General features: G+C 48.6%; 1 protein-coding gene across 1 annotated transcript; it reads left to right on the top strand.

Moving 5' to 3' along the window:
• Nucleotides 1-435: 435 nt before the first annotated feature.
• LOC140199952 (neuronal acetylcholine receptor subunit alpha-10-like) lies at nucleotides 436-23,602 on the top strand. Its single transcript, XM_072262462.1, has 5 exons — nucleotides 436-481; nucleotides 7,298-7,443; nucleotides 13,457-13,611; nucleotides 17,187-17,716; nucleotides 19,135-23,602. The coding sequence occupies exons 1-5, from the start codon at nucleotides 466-468 to the stop codon at nucleotides 19,695-19,697; spliced, it is 1,410 nt and encodes a 469-aa protein (XP_072118563.1). The 5' UTR covers nucleotides 436-465; the 3' UTR covers nucleotides 19,698-23,602.
• Nucleotides 23,603-24,476: the final 874 nt, after the last annotated feature.

The raw sequence follows: 24,476 nt of genomic DNA, 5'->3' as shown, positions 1-24,476 counted from the left end.
TTTCTTTTTACACCACTTATTTAATTTTTATATACCCTATTTCTCATGGTAATTTGTGATTTTTATTATGGATTTCAATGTTCTGCTGCTGCAAAAACAACAAATTTCATATTTACAGACACAAGAGATTCTGCAGATGCTGGAAGTCCAGAGGAACACACACAAAATGCTGGAGGAACTCAGCAGGTCAGGCAGCATCTGTGGAGAGGAATAAAGACTTGAAGTTTTGGGCTGAGACCCTTCATCAGGACTGGAAAGAAAGGGGGAAGACACCAGAATAAAATATTGGGGGGAGGGAAAGGAGGACTAGCTATCTCTAATTTTAAATTTGTTGCTTTGGGGCAGCAGGACGTCGCAATACATCATACTAAAAAGGACAAATGCCAGCGGTATTAAACCTGACTCCGATTCTTAAACCCACAGTGAAAAGTGTCGTTCTGTGTCAACAACCAACACAGTCGGAGGATGTGCTGGGCAACCCGTAAGTGTTCTCACCCTTCCAGCACCCACACAGTACGCCCGCCACTCACTAACCCTAACCCATATGTCTTTGGAACATGGGAGGAAACCAGAGCACCCGGAGGAGACTCGAGTTGTCACAGGGAGAACGTACAGACTCCTTACAAACAGCAGTGGGAATTGAGAGCGGGTCACTGGAGCTGTAAAGCATTACGCTATCATGCCGCTGAAACAGCCCGATATTGATGAAATGCGTTTTGTGTGTACACCTCATGAAGAGGCGTAAAAGGATTCTAAGAGGTGTAAAAGGAAGCACTATCTGAGGGAAAGGTTTTATTGAGGGTGCTGCCAGGACGGGCTTTGCAGAGCATGCGGAAGAGGTTTACCTTGATGCTGCCTGGATTAGAGGGCCACGTGACATTGGACAAACCTGAGTTGATTTTCTCTGGAGCAGCAGAGCCTAAGGGGAGATCTGATAGAGGTTTATAAGATTATGAGAGGCATTGATAGTGTAGACAGGCAGTATCTTTTTCCCAGTGTTGAAATGTCTAATACCAGAGGGCACGCATTTAAGGTGAGAGGGGGTAATTTCAAAGGAGATGTGAGGGGCAAGTTTTTTTTTACACAGAGAGTGGTAGATGCCTGGAATGTGCTGCCTGGGGTGGGGGTAGAGACAGAAACATTAGAGACTTTTAAGAGACATTTAGAATGGCAGATGGATGTGAGGAAAATGGAAGGATATGGACATTGTGTAGGCAGACGGGATTAGTTGGTTCAGCATAACAGATGGAACGGGCGGCAGGATGGAGATACGTCTCTACCAAAGGAGGTGTGAGGTGCTCCTTCCCTCTGCTGGCCTACAGGTCACCCTTGGGCAGGGTGTAGCACCTGCTTTGCCCCCTGACCAGGGTCATGTGAAGCCATGGGAGCAGGTGATGGATGGTTGAATGAGCAGCTGGTGCAGATCACAAGTCCTGGTTATGCGACCACTGACACCAGGCAGACAATCTCTGAAGAGTATTGATAATGGCTGGGGTCACCCGTCTTGTAAAGACACTGCCCAGAAGAAGGCAATGGCAAACCACTTCTGTAGAAAAATCTGCCAAGAACAGTCACAGTCACCATGATCACCTACCTCATACGACATGACACATAATGATGATGATACTACTATGAGACTCATTTTCTTGCAGGCATTTACAGGAAAATTAGGAACAACAATAGAATTTTATGGAAAACTATATATAATCAAAGACTGACAACCAATGTGAAAAAGATGACAAATTGTGCAAATAGAATAAATAATATTGAGAAGGTGAATTGTTAGGAGCCCTTGTGAGTGAGTCTGTAGTTTGTGGAAGCAGTTCAGAGTTGAGGTGAGTGAAGTTATCCATGTCAGTTCAGAAGCCTGATAGTGAAGGGCAATAACTGTTCCTGAACCTGGTGGAGTGGGACCTAGGGCTCTTGTACCTCCCATCTGATGGCAGCAGTGAGAAACGAGCGTGGTCTGGATGGTGGGGCCTTCATGATGGATGGTGCTTTCCTGTAACAGTAACAGTGCTCCTTGAGGATGCTCAATGGTGGGGAGGGCTGTCCCTCTGACGGTCTGGATCGTATCCACCATTTTCCATTCCTGGGCAAGGACCTTGTGACTACTGATTAGTACCCTCACATATGGCAGAGGAAATTACCCTCACGTACCACACAGTAAACCACCCCACCATACCGTAAACTATCTAACCATGCAGTACACTAACTCCGCCATGAACGGTGCCAAACCTGGCTGTGAAAGGAGGGTTGGGCCTGGGGCTCACAACCTCATCCAGTAAAAACTCAGAGCTACAGAAACGCCAACAGAAGCTCTTATGTCTTAATGAGGTGTTTAAAATCTGAGGTGAATGTGCAGTCTTCCTCCCTGGGAAACACTGTGGAGTAAAGGAAATTACAGAGGCATGAGAGAGGAGTTGGCCAGAATTGGTTCAAAAAGAACACTGGCAGGGATGACAGCAGAGTAGCAATGGCTGGAATTTCTGGAAGTAATTCAAAAGGCACGGGATATATGCATCCTAAAGAGGAAGAAATTTTCTAAAGGCAAGATGACACAACCGTGGCTAACAAGATAAGTCAAAGCCAACTTAAAAGCTAAAGAGAGGGCACATAATAGAGCAAAAATTAGTGGGAAGTTAGAGGATTGGGAAGCTTTTAAAAACCAGCAGTCGGCAACTAAAAAAGTCATTCAGAAGGTAACTATGGAATACAAAAGTAAGCTAACCAATAGTATTAAAGAAGATACCAAAAGCTTCTTCAAATACATAAAGTGTAAAAGAGAGTTGAGAGTGGATATTGGACTGCTGGAAAATAAGCTGTAGAGGTAGTAATGGGGGAGAAGGAAATGGTGAACAAACTGAATAAGTATTTTGCCTGTCTTCACTGTGGAAGACACCAGCAGTATGGTGGAAACTCCAGCTGTCAGGGGGCATGAAGTGTGTGAGGTTATAGAGTAGGTCCTTGGGAAACTGAAAGGTCTGAAGGTAGATAAGTCACTTAGACTAGATGCACTACAGCCCAGGATTCTGAAAGACGTGGCTGAAGAGATTTTGGAGGCATTGGTACTGATCTGTCAAGAATCACTAATTTCTGGAATGGTTCTGGAAGACTGGAAAATTGTAAATATCACTCCACTCTTCAAGAAGAGAGAGAGAAGCAGAAGTAAGGAAATTATAAGCCAGTTAGTCTGACCTCAGTAGTTGGGAAAACGTTGGAGTTGACCGTTAAGGATGTGGTTTTGGGTTACTTGGAGGCACATGATAAAATAGGCTGTATGGTTGTCTGACGGGAAAATCTTGCCTGACAAATTTGTTGGACTTCTTTGAAGAAATATCATGCAGGATAGACAAAGGAGAATCAGTTGATATCCTGAACTTGGATTTTCAGAAGGCCTTTGACAAGGTGCCACACATGAAGCTGCTTAACAATGCCCATGGTATTACAGAGAAGATTCTAGTATGGATAAAGCAGTGGCTGATTGGCAGGAGGCATTATGTTATATGTCAATGATTTGGATGATGGAATTGATGGCTTTGTGCAAAGTTTACAGATCATACGAAGATAGATGGAGGAGCGAGTAGTTTTGAGGAAGTAGAGAGGCTAGAGAAGGACTTAGACAGATTAGGAGAATGAGCAAAGTGACATGGAATACAGTATTGAGAAATGTATGGTCATGCACTTTGGTAGGAGAAATGAAAGGGTAGACTATTTCCTAAATGCAGAGAAAATACTGAAAACTGAGGCACAAAGGGACTTGGGAGTCCTTGTGCAGGATTCCCTAAAAGTTAATTTGCAGGTTGAGTCTGTGGTGAGGAAGGCAAATGCGAGGATTAGAATATAAAAGAAAGGATATAATGTGGAGGTTTTATAAAGCACTGGTGAGGCCTCACTTGGAGTATTGTGAGCAGTTTTGGGCTCCTTATCGGAGAAAGGATGTGCTGAAACTGGAAAGGGTTCCAAGGATGTTCACGAAATTGATTCCAGGATTAATGGCTTGTCATATGAAGAGTGTTTGATGGCTCTGGGCCTGTATTCACTGGAATTCAGAAGAATAAATTGGATTGACTTTATTACTTAAATCCTTCACCTACATGAGGAGTAAAAATCTTTATGTTATGTCTCTGTCTGAATATACAATGTGCAATTTATGGTAATAAATATTATGTGCAACAGGACAGTCAATACAACATAAAAAAACAATTGTATCAGTATGAATTAATCAGTCTGATGGCCTGGTGGAAGAAGCTGTCCTGGAGCCTGTTGGTCCTGGCTTTTATGCTGCGGTACCATTTCCCGGATGGTGGTAGCTGGAATAGACCATGGTTCGGGTGACTTGGGTCCCCAATGATCCTTTGGGCCCTTTTCACACTTACAAATTGTCTTTGTAAGTGTCCTGAATAGTGGGAAGTTCACAACTACAGATGCACTGGGCTGTCCGCACCACTCTCTGCAGAGTCCTGTGATTGAGGGAAGTACAGTTCCCATACCAGGCAGTGATGCAGCCAGTCAGGATGCTGCCAGTCAGGATGCTCTCAATTGTGTCCCTGTAAAGTTCTTAGGATTTGGGGGCCCATACCAAATTTCTTCAACCATCTGAGGCAAAAGAGGCACTGTTGTGCCTTTTCTCACCACACAGCCAGCATGTACAGACCACGTGAGATCCTCAGTGATGTGTATGCCGAGGAACTAAAAGCTGTTCACCCTCTCAACCCCAGATCCATTGATGTCAATAGGGGTCAGCCTGTTTCCATTCCTCCTGTAGTCCACAACCAGCTTCTTTGTTTCTGTGACATTGAGGGAGAGGTTGTTTTCTTGACACCACTGTGCCAGGGTGATGACCTCATTGAAATTTACCGCATGGTGAAAGGCCTTGATAGGGTGGATGTGGAGAGGATGTTTCCTATGGTGGGAGAGTCTAAGACCAGAGTACACAGTCTCAGAATAGAGGGGTGTCCTTTTAGAATGGAGAAGGTGAGGAATTTATTTAGCCAGAGAGTGGTGAATCTGTGAAATTCATCGCCATGGGCATTCTGTATATATATTTAAAGCAGAGGCTGACAGAGTCTTAATTGGTTAGGGAATGAGGGGATACAGGGAGGAGGCAGGAGATTGGGGCTGAGAGGAAAATTGGATCAGCCATGATGAAATGACAGAGCAGATTCGATGGGCCAAATGGCCTAATTCTGCTCCTATGTCTTATGGAAAGGAAACCAAAGACTAGAGGGCACAGGTTTAAGGTGAGAGGGTAAAGATTTTATAGGGATCAGAGGGGCAACTACTCCACACCCAGGGTGATGGGTGTATGGAAGAAGGTGCCAGACGGAGTGATAGAGGCGGGTGGAACATTTAAAAGACACTTGGACAGGTATGTGGATGGGAAAGGCTCAGAGGGATATGGGCCAAACTCAGGCGAGTAGAACTGGCTTAGATAGGTATTTTGGTCGCACGGAACATAGGGCTGAACGGCCTACTTCTGTGCTCTGTGACTCCGTGATTTGGTTGGGACGTGGGAGGGAACCCACATGGTCACAGGGAGAACGTGCAGACTGCACACAGACAGAGCTGGAGGCTGGGATCGAACCCGGGTTTCCGGAGGTGTGAGGCAGCGGCTCTAACCCGTGTTAAGTTATTAATTTAGAGGTATGTGGAACAGAAACTTCCAGTCGAAAGAGCTGCAGCACCCCATCTAACCCCAGCCTAAACACAGCACAATTTTCAATGGCCAATTAACCCACCAACTGGTATGTCTTTGGACTGTGGGAGGAAACCGGAGCACCCGGAGGAAATCCACGCAGTCACGGGAAGAACGAACAAACTTTGATAGGAGGCCGGAATTGAACTCCGAATTCCGACGCCCCGACCTGTAATAGTCTCACACTAACCGTGGTTCCCAACTTTTAACGAGTAATGTTTCCCCCATGTTTAATATTTAACCCTACCACTCAGTCACACAGAACTATATTCACTGGTTATTATTATCTCTGGGGGCCGGACTGAGGGAGCTCCCACCAACCTCAGACCCACCCCCTCCCCCCTCCCCCCTCCCCCGGGGTCCGGACCCTCCATCTGAGCCCCGACTCCAGCGTCTCTCTCGCTGGCAGCGGAGGTTCGGGGACGGGAGCGATGGATGCAAATCTGCCTCCCCATTGCGGTCTCTGCAACCTGGTCTCCCTCCTGTTTCATTCATCCTTCCCTCGTTCCCTTCTCCCTCCCCTCCCGTCCCCTCCCCGCATTCTCGCCCCCTCCCTCCCGCTCTCGGCGATGTGCTGCCTCCGGCTGCTGCTTCTCTTACCGTGTTTCTGGCCGCCAGGTTCGCTCACCGTCCGCCGTCGTTTCTGTCTCCGGGGGAGAGCACCGGGGGTCGGGGGGAGGGCACCGCGGCCCGGGGGTCGGGGGATGGGGGCCATAGCCCGGGAGAGTTGGGGAACTGGCCCCGAGTACCAGATCGGCTGAAAGGGGGCGAGAGGTGGAGGAGATCGGACAGCGGGGTGGTGGGGAAAGGTTGTCGGGGGAGGGAGGAAGTGGACCCGCAGGATAGCAGGAGCAAAGGGGCCGAACCGCGAACCTCTCAATCCCTCTAACCCTCACCCTCTTTCACCACACATCATCCACCCCACCCCTCGGCACTGCTCAACCCCCCTATCTTCCTCCACATAATTCGCCCTCGTCTCTTCCCTTCCCTCTCCTGCTTGCCCCTCCCCTCTCCTCTCTCCCCCTCTATCCCCTTTCCACCTCCCCCCTTCCTCCCTTTCCCCCTCCTCTCTCTCCCCCTCCCCTTCCCCCACTACCCCCTCCTCTCTCTCCCCTCCCCCTCCCCTTCTCTCTCCCCACCCCTCTTTCTCCCCCACCCCTCTCTCTCCTGCCCCTCTCTCCTTCCCCCTCCCTCACTCCCCCTTTTCCCCCTCCCCTCTTTCTCCCCTCTCCTCTCTCCCTCCCCTTTCTCCCTTACTCCCTCCCTGTCCTCTTCCCTCCCTCTCCCTTCTCTCTGTTTTCACCCCTCCCCTCTCTCCCCTGCTCTCCCTTTCCTCTTTCTCCAGTCCTCCTCTCCCCTCCCCCTCTCTCCCCCTCCCCTATCCCCTTCCCCCAATCCCCCTCTCCCCTATCCTTTCCTCCCTCCTCTTTCCCCAATCCCCCTCTCTCTCCCCTTTCCCCTTACCCGCTCTCTCCTGCCCCTCTCTCCTTCCCTTTCCCTCACTCGCTCCTCCCTTTCCCTCACTCCCTCCCTACCCCTGATGACAGCACCCATTGGAGAGAGTGTATCAGTAACCTGCCACCCCCACCCTCCCTCCAGGCACCCAGCCAGCCAGCGGCAGGATCGCCCGACGACTGCTCCGGGACCTTTGGGCCAATTACTCCAAGGTCCTGAGGCCGGTGTCAGACACAGACCAAGTCCTCAACGTGACCCTGCAGGTCACCCTCTTCCAGATCATCGACGTGGTAGGTTCACTCATGGGGGTGGGCGGAGAGGCATCGGGCAAATCCCAGAGACCCAGTAGCAGAATTAGGCCATTCCGCCCATCGAGTCTGCTCTATCATTCCATCATGGCCGATTTATTATCCTCTGAACCCCTTTCTCCTCCCTTCTCCCCTTAACTTTTGATGCCATCAACCTCCACTTTAAATACATTCAGTGACTTGGACTCCACAGCTGTCTGTGGCAATGAATTCCACAGGTTTACCACCCTCTGGCTAAAGAAACTCCTCCTCATCTCTGTTCTAAATGGATATCCCTCTATTCGGAGGCTGTACCCTCTGGTCCTAGACTCCCCCATCTTTGAAAACAATCCCTTAACATCCTTTGATGACTGTGAAATGATTAGAAATACTCTTAAGATGGAAATCAGGAAGGCAAAGAGCAGGTACAAGGGAGATATGGAAGGTAGGATTGAGGAAAATCCCAAGAAGTTCTATGGTTATATTAAAAGGGCAGCTAGGGAGAGAATAGGGACCGGCTTTGGAGATCAACAGGGTTGCCTATATCTTGAGCCACAGGGTGGGATTTTTATCAAATACTTCTCTTTGGTGTTTACTGAGGAGAAATACGTTGCAAACGGTGGTAGTTGAGGCAGATATTTTAGGGGCATTTAAGAAATTTTTAGATAGGTATTGATGAATCCTGATGAAGGGTTTTGGCCCAAAACATCGACTGTTTATTCCTCTCCATAGATGCTGCCTGACCTGCTGAGTTCCTAGAGCATTTTGTATGTTGCTCTCAGACACATTAGGGATATTTCAGAGACTCTCAGAGAGGCATGTGGATGGTGGGAAAAATGGAAGACTATGTGGGAGGGAAGGATTAAATAAATCTTGGTTAAAATGTCAGCACAACATTGTGGGCTGAAGAGCCTGTACTGTTCTATGTTGTAATTGTATCCACCTCGACCACATCCTCTGGCCGTTCACTGCCTCTGTGTAAAGATGTTACCTGCCAGGTCTCTTCTAAATCTCTCTCCTCTTATCCTCATGATTTTATAAACTCCTGAGGTCACCCCTCAATTCTCCTGTACTAATTTACACTGGTGATTTGGGCAGCAATGAAGGTCCTCCTTCTCCATCTGTATAGAAGGATTCTTCATTGCTGTTTCTGTAGCAGTTTTGTTTGACCAGTCAGGGCCGTTAACCCTGAGCTGAACCCCCGAACCTGGAGCACCGGTGGACCGCTCTGAGTCTGGCCTCTACCCTTTGACCTGTTTGGCATGGGTGACCCTAACAAGAGCCAAAGCATAAAGCCCTAACTCCAACCAACATATCCCACCAAGTTATTGAGGGGTGCAAGCCTCCAAACCCTACAAGGTGTGGTCCTCTTGAAGGCAATTCTCCTCTGCTCCAGGGAGTAAAGCTCCATTGTGGGTAACCTCTCCCTGTAACTCAGGCCCTCTAGTCCAGGCTGCACCCTTGAAACTCTCTCCCTCGCCCTCTCCAGCTGGATAATGTCCTTCTCATAGCAGGGCGAGCAAAAAATCTTCAGCAATAGTGACTTTAGCAGAACACAATGTCAGCCTAGTGTTGTGCCGACCTTTTAACCCACTCTAAGATCAATCTACCCCTTCCCTCCCACATAACCCTCCATGTTTCTGTCATCCATGTGCCCATCTAAGAGACTTTTAAACGTCCCTAATGTATCTGCCTCTACCACCACCCCTGACAGTGAGTTCCACACACCCACCATGAGACCATAAAACATGGAAGCAAAATTAGAGCATTTGGCTGATTGAGTTTGCCCCACCGTTTCATCATGGCTGATCCATTTCCATCACAACCCCATTGCCCTGCCTTCTCCCCGTAACCTTCACATTCTGATGAATCAAGGACCTATTAACCTCCACCTTGCTCCACTCTCTGTGTGAAAAGAAAACCTACTCCATCCCCCTCCACCTACTTTCCACCAATCACCTTAAAATTATGCCCCCTCTTATTAGCCATTTCCACTCTGGGAAAAAGTCTCTGGCAGTCCACTCTATCAATGCCTCTTATCATCTTGTACACCTCAATCAAGTCACCTCTCATCCTCCTTCACTCTAAACAGAATAGCCCCAGCTTGCTCAATCTTTCCTCATAAGACATGCTCTCGAATCAGGCAGCGTCCTGGTAAATCTCCTCCGCACCCTCTTTAAAACTTCCATGTCCTTCATTCAGGAGGCATTCCGATAGATACCTGGGGGGAAGAGGCTTGGATAGTTAAGGGCTGAACATCTCCATTGCTGAATCCTTTCTCTTCCCTCGTTCCTGCTTCACTCCATAGAACCATAGAAACTACAGTACAGAAACAGGCCCTTTGGCCCTTCTTGGCTGTGCCGAACCACTCTGCCTAGTCCCACTGACCTGCACATGGACCATATCCCTCCATACACCTCCCATCCATGTATCTGTCCAATTTATTCTTAAATGTTAAAAAAGAACCCGCATTTACCACCTCGTCTGGCAGCTCATTCCATACTCCCACCACTCTCTGTGTGAAGAAGCCCCCCCTAATGTTCCCTTTAAACTTTTCCCCCCTCACCCTAAACCCATGTCCTCTGGTTTTTTTCTCCCCTTGCCTCAGTGGAAAAAGCCTACTTGCATTCACTCTACCTATACCCATCATAATTTTATATACCTCTATCAAATCTCCCCTCATTCTTCTAAGCTCCAGGGAATAAAGTCCTAACCTATTCAACCTTTCTCTGTAACTGAGTTTCTCAAGTCCCGGCAACATCCTTGTAAACTTTCTCTGCACTCTTTCAACCTTATTTATATCCTTCCTGTAATTTGGTGACCAAAACTGAACACAATACTCCAGATTCAGCCTCACCAATGCCTTATACAACCTCATCATAACATTCCAGCTCTTATACTCAATACTATGATTAATAAAGGCCAATGTACCAAAAGCTCTCTTTACGACTCTATCTACCTGTGATGACACTTTTAGGGAATTTTGTATCTGTATTCCCAGATCCCTCTGTTCCACTGCACTCTTCAGTGCCTTACCCTTAACCCTGTATGTTCTACGTTGGTTTGTCCTTCCAACGTGCAATACCTTACACTTGTCAGTATTAAACTCCATCTGCCATTTTTCAGCCCATTTTTCCAGCTGGTCCAAGTCCCTCTGCAGGCTCTGAAAACCTTCCTCACTGTCTACTACACCTCCAATCTTTGTATCATCAGCAAACTTGCTGATCCAATTTACCACATTATCATCCAGATCATCGATATAGATGACAAATAACAATGGACCCAGCACTGATCCCTGTGGCACACCACTAGTCACAGGCCTCCACTCAGAGAAGCAATTTTCTACCACCACTGTCTGGCTTCTTCCATCGAGCCAATGTCCAATCCAATTTACCAGCTCTCCATGTATACCTAGCGACTGAATTTTCCTAACTAACCTCCCATGCGGGACCTTGTCAAAGGCCTTACTGAAGTCCATGTAGACAATATCCACTGCCTTCCCTTCATCCACTTTCCTGGTAACCTCCTCGAAAAACTCCAACAGATTGGTCAAACATGACCTACCACACACAAAGCCATGTTGACTCTCCCTAATAAGCCCCTGTCTATCCAAATGCTTGTAGATTCTGTCTCTTAGTACTCCCTCCAATAACTTACCTACTACTGACATTAAACTCACCGGCCTATAATTTCCCGGATTACTTTTCAATCCTTTTTTAAACAACGGAACAACATGAGCCACTCTCCAATCCTCCGGCACTTCACCCGTAGACAGCGACATTTTAAATATTTCTGCCAGGGCCCCCGCACTTTCAACACTAGTCTCCTTCAAGGTCTGAGGGAACACCCTGTCAGATCCCGGGGATTTATCCACTTTAATTTTCCTCAAGACAGCAAGCACCTCCTCCTTTTCAATCTGTACAGTTGCCATGGTCTCACTACTTGATTCCCTCAATTCCATAGATTTCATGCCAGCTTCCTTAGTAAATACAGACGCAAAAAACCTATTTAAGATCTCCCCCATTTCCTTTGGTTCCGCACAAAGCCGACCACTCTGATCTTCAAGAGGACCAATTTTATCCCTTACAATCCTTTTGCTCTTAATATACCTGTAAAAGCTCTTTGGATTATCCTTCACTTTGACTGCCAAGGCAACCTCATGTCTTCTTTTAGCCCTCCTGATTTCTTTCTTAAGTATTTTCTTGCACTTCTTATACTCCTCAAGCACCTGATTTACCCCCTGTTTCCTATACATTTCATACAACTCCCTCTTCTTCTTTATCAGAGTTGCAATATCCCTTGAGAACCAAGGTTCCTTATTCCTATTCAATTTGCCTTTAATCCTGACAGGAACATACAAACTCTGCACTCTCAAAATTTCCCCTTTGAAGGCTTCCCACCTACCAATCACATCCTTGCCAGAGAACAACTGGTCCCAATCCACGCTTTTTAGATCCTTTCTTATTTCTTCAAATTTGGCCTTCTTCCAGCTCAGAACCTCAACCCTAGGACCAGATCTATCCTTGTCCATGATCAAATTGAAACTAATGGTGTTATGATCACTGGAACCAAAGTGCTCCCCTACACAGACTTCCGTCACTTGCCCTAATTTGTTTCCTAACAGGAGATCCAATATTGCATCCCCTCTAGTTGGTCCCTCTATATACTGATTTAGAAAACTTTCCTGAACACATTTTACAAACTCTAAACCATCTAGACCCCTAAGAGTATGGGAGTCCCAATCAATGTATGGAAAATTAAAATCCCCTACCACCACAACTTTATGTTTCCTTCAGTTGTCTGCTATCTCTCTGCAGATTTGCTCTTGCAAGTCTCGTTGACTATTGGGTGGTCTGTAATACAATCCCACTAATGTGGCCATACCTTTCCTGTTTCTCAGCTCCACCCATAAGGACTCAGTAGACAAGCCCTCTAATCTGTCCTGCCTGAGCACTGCTGTAATATTTTCCCTAACAAGCAATGCTACTCCCCCACCTTTCATTCCTCTGCCTCGTTCACATCTGAAACATCGGAACCCTGGAATATTAAGCTGCCAGTCCTGCCCCTCCTGTAGCCAAGTTTCACTAATTGCTACAACATCATAATTCCATGTGTCAATCCATACCCTCAACTCATCCCCCTTCCCCACAATACTCCTAGCATTGAAATATATACACCTCAGAAGATTTTTACCACCACTCACAACCTTTCTATCAGTGGATTTGCTTAAACTTTCAATATCATTTATTTTCACCCCAGCCACACTGTCAGCTCTGGCACTCTGGTTCCCATCCCCCTGCAAATCTAGTTTAAAGCCTCCCCAATAGCATTAACAAACCTCCCTGAAAGGATACTGGTCCCCTTGTAGTTCAAGTGTAACCCGTCTCTCTTGTACAGGTCCCACCTGCCCCAGAAGAGGTCCCAATGATCCTGAAATCTGAAACCCTGCCCCCTACTCCAGTTCCTCAGCCACTTGTTCCTCCTCCAGAGCATCCTATTCCTACCCTCACTGGCACCTAGCACAGGTAGCAATCCTGAGATTACCACCCTCGAGGTCCTGCTTTTCAACTTCCTATCAAGCTCTCTATACTCACTGTCCAGGACCTCTTCACTCTTCCTTGCTATGTCATTGGTGCCTATGTGCACCACGACATCTGGCTGGTCACCCTCCCACTTCAGAATGTCATGCAATCGATCAGAGACATCCTTGACCCTGGCACCCGGGAGGCAACAAACCATCCTGGATTCTCTGTCACGACCACAGAACCTCCTATCTGCACCTCTAACGATCAAATCCCCTATCACTACCGCTCTCCTCTTTTCCCCCCCTCCCTTCTTCACTGCAGAGCCAGACCCAGTGCCAGAGATCCGGCTACTGCAGCTAGTCCCAGGTAAGTCATCCCCCCCCAACAGTATCCAATGCGGTATACTTGTTGCTGAGGGTCCTCTCCCCTCAGCGCGTCTATCCCGCTTCCCTTCTGTGGTCATCGTGGACTTACAGGAGGTTACCTTTCAGGATGAAAGAAACCAGGAGCTAACCACCTACCTGTGGACCAGACAGATATGGAGAGATGCCTTCTGCCGTTGGAACAAGGAGGACTACGGTGGCCTGGACAACATACGTGTGCCCAGCAGTTATCTGTGGAGACCAGATATAGTCCTCTACAACAGGTGAGGCTCTATTCTGGCCATCGTGGAGGAGCTTGTTAAAGGCCTTGCTAAAGTCCAAATAGACAACATCCACTGCTCTTTCCACATCTAACCTTTTGTTATGTAAAACAGTACGGCATAATACAGGCCCTTCAGCTCACAATGTAGTGCCAACCTTCTAACCTACTCCAAGATTGATCTACCCCTCCCTCCCATATAGCCCTGCAGTTTTCTATCATCCATTTGCTTATCTGAGATCAAACTTCCCCTTCCGTCCCACATAACCCTCCATTTCTCCATCTCCTATCTGAGAGGCTCTTAAACGTCCCTAATGTACCTGTCTCTACCATCACTCCTAGCTGGGCGTTCCACACACCCACCGCTCTCTGGAAAAAGCTACCGGACGTTCCCCAATGTGCTTATTTTTATGTAGGGATACAGTGCAGAACGGGCCCCTTCAGTGCAACGACCCGCAGATTTAACCCCAGCCGAAGCACAGGACAATTTACACTGATCTACTAACCAGTAAGCCTTTGGGCTATGGGAGGAAACAGGGGCACCTGGAGGTAACCTGCACATTCCGGGGGGCGGGGGGAACGTAGAAACTCCTTCCAGCCAGCAGCAGAATTGAACTCCAATGTCCCGCACTGTAATAGCATTGTTCTAATCTCTACACTACCAATCACCTTAAAATTACGCCAACCCGTATTAACCGATCGACCCAGCACACTGTTGCGCCTGGGGAGACCCTCGCAGTCATGGGGAGAACACGCAACCTCTGCACAGACAGGGGGATTGAAGCCGGGTGCCTGGCGGTGTGAAGCAACAAGACCCTCCCCACCCTGACTCCTGAAAACAATGACAGCAGCCATCGTCAGGTCGGGGTGGGGGGAGCACTGGGATTGCCCCTCCTGCCATTGAGGGAGGTGCAGGTCAGATCACGGGACCAGTGTGCAACGATCAGAGACCAGAGTTAGTAATCATAACCACTTATTTATCAAGCACTTTCCATGCAGGTGATGCTGTTCAAAGCACCTTGCACTGGGAAAAGACAAAGAGATGTTTGTTAAAAGTAAGGATAAATAAATAGGTCTTGTAGCTGCTGTTAACAGAGTCTGCATCCCTTATAGTTTTAGACATTGAGTTCCAGTTTAGGAGTGTAGTTCAGAAAAGCTGACCTGCCAATGATCTTTTGAGGGAGATTGTTTGAATTTAAGAGAAGTTGGAGTTCGAGCAGGATTATAAAATGAAAACGGTTCTGTGATGTACTCTGGTCCCAGACTACTGAGAGCTTTAAAAACAGGTAAGGGAACTCTAAAATCAATTCTAAAAGACACAGGAAGCCAATGCAGAGTGGCTAGGACGGGAGAGATATGCTCCCTCATCCTGGTTTTAGTTAAAACTCCAGCATCGCCAGAGTTCCTTTCACACTACTGGGGGGTTCTGCAACGTCCTTGCCTGGTCCGAGCGGTGGGTGAACCTGGATGCATGCAGTCAATGGCAGTCTTAGCCCAGACACCAAACCTTGAGAGGAGAACAAACTTTTGCTCCCGTCCAAGGACAAAGTGCAGAAGACCCCTGAACTAGCAGGGACACTTGCTGTGCAGTGTATCTGCATTTGACAAGGTTCCACGCGGTAGGCTTATTCAGAAAGTCAGAAGGCATGGGATCCAGGGAAGTTTGGCCAGGTGGATTCAGAATTGGCTTGCCTGCAGAAGGCAGGGGGTGGTGGTGGAGGGAGTACATTTGGATTGGAGGATTGTGACTAGTGGTGTCCCACAAGGATCTGTTCTGGGACCTCTACTTTTCCTGATTTTTATTAACGACCTGGATGTGGGGGCAGAAGGGTGGGTTGGCAAGTTTGCAGATGACACAAAGGTTGGTGGTGTTGCAGATAGTGTAGAGGATTGTCAAAGATTGCAGAGAGACATTGATAGGATGCAGAAGTGGGCTGAGAAGTGGCAGATGGAGTTCAACCCGGAGAAGTGTGAGGTGGTACACTTTGGAAGGACAAACTCCAAGGCAGAGTACAAAGTAAATGGCAGGATACTTGGTAGTGTGGAGGAGCAGAGGGATCTGGGGGTACATGTCCACAGATCCCTGAAAGTTGCCTCACAGGTGGATATGGTAGTTAAGAAAGCTTACGGGGTGTTAGCCTTCATAAGTCGAGGGATAGAGTGTAAGAGTCGCAATGTAATGATGCAGCTCTATAAAACTCTGGTTAGGCCACACTTGGAGTACTGTGTCCAGTTCTGGTCACCTCACTATAGGAAGGATGTGGAAGCATTGGAAAGGGTACAAAGGAGATTTACCAGGATGCTGCCTGGTTTAGAAAGTATGCATTATGATCAGAGATTAAGGGAGCTAGGGCTTTACTCTTTGGAGAGAAGGAGGATGAGAGGAGACATGATAGAGGTGTACAAGATAATAAGAGGAATAGATAGAGTGGATAGCCAGCACCTCTTCCCCAGGGCACCACTGCTTAATACAAGAGGACATGGCTTTAAGGTAAGGGGTGGGAAGTTCAAGGGGGATATTAGGGGAAGGTTTTTTACTCAGAGAGTGGTTGGTGCGTGGAATGCACTGCCTGAGTCAGTGGTGGAGGCAGATACACTAGTGAAGTTTAAGAGACTACTAGACAGGTATATGGGAGGCAGGGTTTGAGGGTCGGCACAACATTGTGGGCCGAAGGGCCTGTACTGTGCTGTACTATTCTATGTTCTCTTCTGTTGAATTCTCCTCCCACCCTGCATTACTCACCCAACCCTCTTCTCCCCACCCCCTTCCCATTCCTCCCTCCGTCTTCCCATTCCACCCTTCCCTCCTCCTACCCCATTCCTCCCCTCCCCTTCCATATTCCTCCCTTCCCTCCACCTTCTCCATTCCTCCACTGTCTCTCCTTCCCAATTCCACCCCTCCCTCCCCTTCCCCATTCCTCCCCTCACTCCCCGTCCTGATTCCTCCCTCCCCTTTTCCACTCCTCCCCTCCTTCCCCCTTATTCATCCCATATCCCTCCTCCCTTCCCCAATCCTCCCCTTTCCCCTTCCCTCCCCTCCCCCCACTCCTCCCCTCCCTCCCCACTTCTTCCTCTCCCTCCCCTTCCCCACACTCTTCCCCTCCTCCCTCCACCCACTACACCGTGCACCCCTCCTCCCTCTCCCCTCTCCTCCTTCCTCACCCCCTCATTCCACCCTCCACCCCTTCCCCTCATTCCATACTCCATCCTCTTCATTCGGTCCTCCCCCTCATTCCCTTCACCCTCCCCATTGCTCCCACACTCTCCATCTCCCTCATCCTCCCTCCCCTCCAACCTCCTCATTCCTCCCTACTTCCCTCATTCCACCTTCCCATTCCCCCTCCACCCCCCACATCCCTCCCTACATCCCCCTCATTTCCCCTCCATCCACCTCCATCTCCCTCATTCCCCCATCTATCCCCTTTATTCCCTGTTGCTTCTCCTCCATCCCCCTCCGTCCCCTCTCATTGACCCCTTATTATCCCCTCCCTCCCCCATTCCCTCTCCTACCCCTTTCATGCTCATCATTCCTACCTTCCCCCCTTCTCATTCCTCTCCCTCCCTCCCCTCCCTCTCCAGCGCTGACCGGTTCACCAGCCCGGCAGACACGAACGCGGTGGTCCGATACGACGGCCTGGTGACCTGGGACTCGCCGGCCATCGCCCGCACCTCCTGCCAACTGGACGTCACCTCCTTCCCACTGGACGCACAGCGCTGCCCGCTGACCTTTGGCTCGTGGACGTATGGCGGGCGGCAGCTGGACCTGTGGCCGGCGGGGGCCACGGGGCTGCTTTCGGATTTCGCAGGCCACGTCGAGTGGGAGGTGCTGGACCTGCCGGCCGGCCGGCGGCTCGCTCAGTACGGCTGCTGCTCGGAGCCGTACACCGACCTCACCTTCGTCCTGGTGCTTCGCCGCCGGCCCGCCTTCTACCTGCACAACCTGCTGCTACCCTGCGTCCTCCTCTCCGCCCTCACCCCCCTCGTCTTCCAGCTGCCTGCAGCCTCCGGAGAGAAGGTCTCGCTGGGCGTCTCCCTGCTCCTTGCCCTGACTGTCTTCCAGTTGATGGTAGCCGAGATTACGCCCCCAGCTGAGAACCCACCGCTCCTTGGTGAGTCCCACCAGCGTCGGTGTGAAGTTGTGTCCATGAGACATAGGAATAGAATTAGGCCATTCAGCCCATCGAGTCTGCTCATGACTGATTTATTTTCCCTCTCAACCACATTCTGCTGTATTCTCCCCTTTGACGCCCTGTGATTAATCAACTTCTGCTTTAAATATACCCAATGGCTTTCCCTCTGCAGCCATCTGAATTCCACATTTCACTAACCTTTGGCTAAAGAAATTCCTCCTCATCTCTGTTCTAATTGAACACCCCTCTTTTCCGAGGCCGTGCGTCTGGTCCTAGACTCCCCCTCTATCTGAAACATCCTCTCCATATCCACTCTATCGAGGGCCTTCAATAGGTTTCAATTGGACCCCCCCCCGCCCATTCTTCTAACCTCCAGCAAGTACTGTGGAGTCACGGGGTCATATCCGGGGTTAAAAAGTTGGTGTCTCGCTTAGGGTCATGTTGAGGGTCAGTGCAAGGTCATGTCCAGGCTAACTGGGCCGGGGTTACGGCTGAGGTCATGGGGCTTTGGACACCCCCATGGTCACAGTCCATGCCGTGTCCACTTTCTGTCTGATCCCAACCCCCAACACAAATATAAACATAAACCCCAAATCCATAGCCCGACCCATAAACACAACCACCAACCCAAACCTCAAGTCCCAACCTGACACCCATCTCTCATCTTCCAGTACCAATCCCCACACCCAACCTCCCAACACAAACCCCAACCCAATCCCAGCTCATCCCCAAAGCCTACAACCCACTCAGTGTTCAACCACCAACCCACTTTCAACTCAACACTAATCCCAATCCCCAAGACAAAACCCAATTTCAACCCCAATCCCAACACAACTTCTAATCCTCAACACGACCAACACTGAGCAATTCTCATCCCCATCCCCAATTCCCCACCCAATCTCCCAACCTCTAACCCCCAACCCAAACTGTAACCATCAAACCAAATCCCAATTCAATCCAATCTCAACCCTGAACCCATATCCACCAAACATCTAAAGCCCAACACAACCACTAATACCCCAGCCAAACCCTAACCCAATCCCCAAGACACAACCCAAAGCCCAATCTCAACCCAAGCCCACATCCAACCCTCAATAGAATCCAAAAACTCTCATCCCCCATCCCCAATCTCCCTACCCAAACTCCCAACCCAGCCTCTAACCCCCAAACTGAACCCTAACCAATAAGACAAACACCAATCCAATCCTAACACAACCCAAAACCCAATCCATCCTCTCAGCCAACTCCAGATCCACATCCAACCCTCAACACCCAACTCAACCTCCAATTCCCAAACACCAACCCCCAATGCTGAACCCAACTCGCATCCTAAAGCCCACCAGCACAACGTCCGAGCCCACGTGGAGTAACCAGCCACTCTCTCCCTGTTGTTGTAGGGAAGTACTACATTGCCACGATGACCATGATGACTGCCTCCACCACCTTGACGGTGCTGATCATGAACATACAGTACTGTGGTGCTGAGGCAAAGCCAGTTCCCCGCTGGGCCAAGGTGCTTATCCTGGGACACATGGCCCGCTTCCTTTCCATCTATGAGCTGGGTGAGCGGTGTGGACGGGACGCAGAGTCCGGAGCCCAGGGGAGCCTGGCCGCTGGTGGACATCGGCTGCTGGGAGAAGTGGAGGAGCCGAGCCTCAGCGAGGGGCAGGAGGAGGAGGGGGAGGAACCTGAGGGAGTGGTCAGCCCCACCCACTCTCTTCCTGCTGCGAATGGGGAGGAGGGTCAGTGGAGGTGTGGTGCTGGAGGCTGCCCCCACCACTGGCGGCAGCTGGTCAGGGACGTGGAGGTCATCGCCAGTCGTGTCCGCCGGCAGAGGAAAACGCAGCGGCTGCTGGCCGAGTGGAGGAGGGCCAGCAGAGTGATCGACCGTCTCTTCACCTGGATCTTCGTTCTGATGCTCACCGTGATGAGTGTTGTCATCACCGCCCGGGCGCTGTAGAACAACTGTACAACGGCTGTAGTTTGATTGTAGTCTACAGCTCACAGAAAAGTACAGTACAGGCCCTTCAGCCACAATGTTGTGCTGATCCATTAACCTACTCCAAGATCAATCTACCCCTTCCCTCCCACATAGCCTCCGTTTGTCAATCATCCATGTGCCTATCTAAGAGTCTCTTCAATGTCCCGAATGTACCTGACTCCACCACCAGCCCCAGCAGTGTGTTCCACACACCCACCACTCATAAAATAACCTACCCCTCACAACACCCCATATTTTCCTCCAATCGCATTACAGTTATGCTAGTTCCCTAGGTAGAATTTAAAGGCAGAGGTTTGGAACACAGAGCAGTTCAACCTGCAATACTTTTGACCTTTCTGGCTATTCTAAGATCCAGGAAGTTCGGAGACCATGAGACTCAGGAGCAGGATTAGCCCACTCGGCCCAGTGAATCTGGCTGATTTATTACCCCTCTCAACCCTCTACACTGTCCCAGCACACAAAGCTTCCCTCTACACCAGGGACCCTACCATTAACCAGGACCCCAGGCTGGGAACCCCTGCTCTACACTATGGTGAGGAATAACAGTTGGGTGCACAGTCGCACCCTCCAGACACCCTTAGGTGAACACTGCAGGAGAAGCACAAAACCCCATTGAAACAAGACAAGTCTCTGGCAGCATAGACATCACTCAAGCCTCTGTCACTTACACAGTGAATTCTGCCTGAATCCACCCGTGACAACCCCCACTCCACCTGATCCCTCCCTACAGAAGAACAGTCACTCAGTCACCCCTTCAGGACTTTCACAAAAGCCTGAAAGCTCTCACCACCAGGCTGAGGATCAGCTTTTATCCCATTGTTATTCTTGAACCTTAAAGATGAAGTCTTGACCTCATTATGGCCCCTGAACCTTATTGTCTGCCTGCACTGCACTTTCTCTGTAGCCCTAAAACTTTATCCTTCCTTGTTTCAGTCTGTTTTTCTTTTCTACTGAATGTACACAATGATCTGTCTGAACGGCTGACAGCCTGTCTGAATGACTGACTTACAACCTGTCATGGCAGCTTATACACACCTCACTCTCCTATGCAGTTCTATCCTGTCCAACCTCTTCCTCTACCTCAGTCCCTCAAACAAGACCATAAGATATAGGAGCACAATCAGGCCATTTGGCCCCATCGAGTCTGCTCCATCATTTCATAATGGCTGATCCAATTTTCCTCTCAGCCCCAATCTCCTGCCTTCTCCCTGTATCCCTTCATGTCCTGACCAGTCAGGCATTTATCTCTGCCTTAAATATACATAAAGACTTGGCCTCCACAGCTGCCTGTGGCAAAGAATTCCACAGATTCACCTTCTCCTGGCTAAAGAAATTCCTCCTCATCTGCTCTCTAAAAGGACACCCCTCTTTTCTGAGGCTGTGTTCCCTGGTCCTAGACTCTCCCACCAGAGGAAACATCCTCTCCACATCCACTCTATCATGGCCTTTCACCATTTGATTGGATTCAGTGAGGCCATCCTTCATTCTTCTGAATTCTAGTGAATACAGGCCCAGAGCCATCAAACGCACCTCAAACAGCAAGCATTTTAATCCTGGAAGCATCATTTTCGTAAACCTCCTTTGAACTCTCTCCAGTTTCAGCATAGCTTTTCGAAGATAAGGGGACCAAAAACTACTCACAATACTCCAAGTGAGGGCTCACCAGGGCTTTATAAAGTCTCAACGTTACATCCTTGCTTTTATATTCCAGTCATCTTGAAGAATGCTAACATCACATTTACCTTCCTTAACCAAGACTCAACCTGCAAATTAACCTTTAAAGAATCCTGCACAAGAACTCCCAAATCCCTTTGCACCTTAGGTTTTTGTATTTTCTCTCCATTTAGGAAATAGTTAACTACCAAGTACATGACCATAAACTTCCCAACACTGTATTCCATCTGACATTTCTTTGCCCATTCTCCTAATCTGTCTAAGTCCTTCTGTAGCCTCTCTACTTCTTCAAAACTACCTGCCCCTTCATCTATCTTCATATCATCTGCAAAACTTTACAACAAAGCCATCAATTCCATCATCCGAATCATTGAGATAAAATGTAAAAAGAATTGGTCCCAACACGGACCCCTGTGAAACATCAGCAGCCAACCAGCGAAGACTTCCTTTATTCCCACTCGTTGCCTCCTGCCAATCCACTGCTTTATCCATGCTAAAATCATTCCTGTAATACCATGGGCTTGTACCTTGTTAAGCAGCCTCATGTGTGGCACCTTGTCAAAGGCCTTCTGAAAATCCAAGTACACAACATCAATCAATTCTCCTTTGTCTATCCTGATTGTTATTTCTTCATTGAATTCCAGCAGACTTGTCAGGCAAGATTTTCCCTTGAAGAAACAATGCTGGCTCTGGCCTATTTTATCATGTGCCTCCAAATACCCTGAGACCTCGTCCTTAAAAACATAGAAAACCTGCAGCACAATACAGGCCCTTCAGCCCACAATGCCTTAATAATCAACTCCAACATCTTCTCAACCACTGAGGTCAGACTAACTGGCCTATAGTTTCCTTTCTTCTGCCTCTCTCCCTTCTTGAAGAGTGAGTGACATTTGTAATTTTCCAGTGTTCTGGAACCATTCCAGAATCTAGTGATTCTTGAAAGATCATTATTAATGCCTCCACGATCTCTTAATACCACTTCTTTCAGAACTCTGGGGCGTATACCATCTGGTCCAGGTGACCTATCTACCTTCAGACCTTTCAGTTTCCCAAGAACTTTCTCTCTAGTTATGGTAACTTTTAACACTTCGTGACCCCTGACACTTGGAACTTCCTCCATACTGCTGGTGTCTTCCACAGTGAAGACTGATGCAAAATACTTATTCAGTTTGTCCGCCATCTCGATGTCTCCCATTACTACCTCTCCAGCTGTCTTTAATATCCTCTTTAATACTATTAGCCAGCTTACTTTCATATTCCATGTTTACCTTCTGAATGACTTCTTAAAGTTACCTTCGGTTGGTTTTTAGAAGTTTCCCAATCCTCTAACTTCCCACTAATTTTTGCTCTATTATATGCCCTCTCTGGCTTTTATGTTGGCTTTGACTTCTCTTTTTAGCCATGGTTGTGTCATATTTCCTTTAGAATACATCTTCCTCTTTGGGATGTATATATCCTGTGCCTTCTGAATTGCTTCCAGAAATACCAGCCATTGCTATTCTGCCGTCATCCCTGCCAGTGTTCTTTTCCAATCAACGTCTCTGTAATTCCCTTTACTCCACTTTCATACTGATACATCTAACTTTAGCTTCTTCTTCTCAAATTTCAGGGTGAATTCAATCATATTATGGTCACTTGCTCCAAAGGGTTCTTTTACTTTAAGCTGTCTAGTCAATTCTGGTTCATTGCATAACATCCAATCCAGAATGGCTGATCTCCAGGTGGGCTCAACCATGAGCTGTTCTAAAAAGCCATCTCATAGGCATTCTAGAAATTCCCCCTCTTGGAATCCAGCATCAACCTGATTTTCCCAATCTACCTGCATATTGAAGTCCGCTATGACGATTGTAACATTGCCCTTTTGGCATACATTTTTCTATCTCCCGTTGTGATTTGTAGACCACATCCTTCCTATTGTTTTGGGGTCTCTATACAACTCCCATCAGGTTCTTTTTAGCCTTGCAGTTCCCTGTCCGAGCAACATTGTTGGAACTCAGGAAGAGGAAACATTATGCCAAAACCAACATTCACCCATCCTTAAGATGTTCAGAGGGATTTTTACAACTAGAGAGCAACACACATCAAAGTTGCTGGTGAACGCAGCAGGCCAGGCAGCATCTGTAGGAAGAGGTACAGTCGACGTTTCAGGCCAAGACCCTTCGTCAGGACTAACTGAAAGAAGAGTGAGTAAGGGATTTGAAAGTGGGAGGGGGAGGGGGAGGGGGAGATCCAAAATGATAGGAGAAGACAGGAGGGGGAGGGATGGAGCCAAGAGCTGGACAGGTGATCAGCAAAAGGGATACAAGAGGATCATGGGACAGGAGGTCCAGGGAGAAAGACAAGGGTGGGGGGGGGGGAACCCAGAGGATGGGCAAGGGGTATATTCAGAGGGAGAAAAAGGAGAGAGAGAGAAAGAATGTGTGTATATAAATAAATAATGGATGGGGTACGAGGGGGAGCAGGGGCATTAGCAGAAGTTAGAGAAGATAATGTACATGCCATCAGGTTGGAGGCTACCCAGACGGAATATAAGGTGTTGTTCCTCCAACCTGAGTGTGGCTTCATCTTTACAGTAGAGGAGGCCGTGGATAGACATGTCAGAATGGGAATGGGATGTGGAATTAAAATGTGTGGCCACTGGGAGATCCTGCTTTCTCTGGCGGACAGAGCGTAGGTGTTCAGCAAAGCGGTCTCCCAGTCTGCGTCGGGTCTCGCCAATATATAGAAGGCCACATCGGGAGCACCGGACGCAGTATATCACCCCAGCCGACTCACAGGTGAAGTGTTGCCTCACCTGGAAGGACTGTTTGGGGCCCAAGGGCATGTGTAGCACTTGTTCCGCTTACACGGATAAGTGCCAGGAGGGAGATCAGTGGGGAGGGATGGGGGGGACGAATGGACAAGGGAGTTGCGTAGGGAGCGATCCCTGTGGAAAGCAGAGAGAGAGGGGGAGGGAAAGATGTGCTTAGTGGTGGGATCCCGTTGGAGGTGGCGGAAGTTACGGAGAATAATATGTTGGATCCGGAGGCTGGTGGGGTGGTAGGTGAGGACCAGGGGAACCCT

Source organism: Mobula birostris, chromosome 7 (genome assembly GCF_030028105.1).
Source record: "Mobula birostris isolate sMobBir1 chromosome 7, sMobBir1.hap1, whole genome shotgun sequence".
In the NCBI taxonomy this organism is placed as follows: Eukaryota; Metazoa; Chordata; class Chondrichthyes; order Myliobatiformes; family Myliobatidae; genus Mobula; species Mobula birostris.
This window is presented reverse-complemented; position numbering and strand designations above follow the sequence as displayed.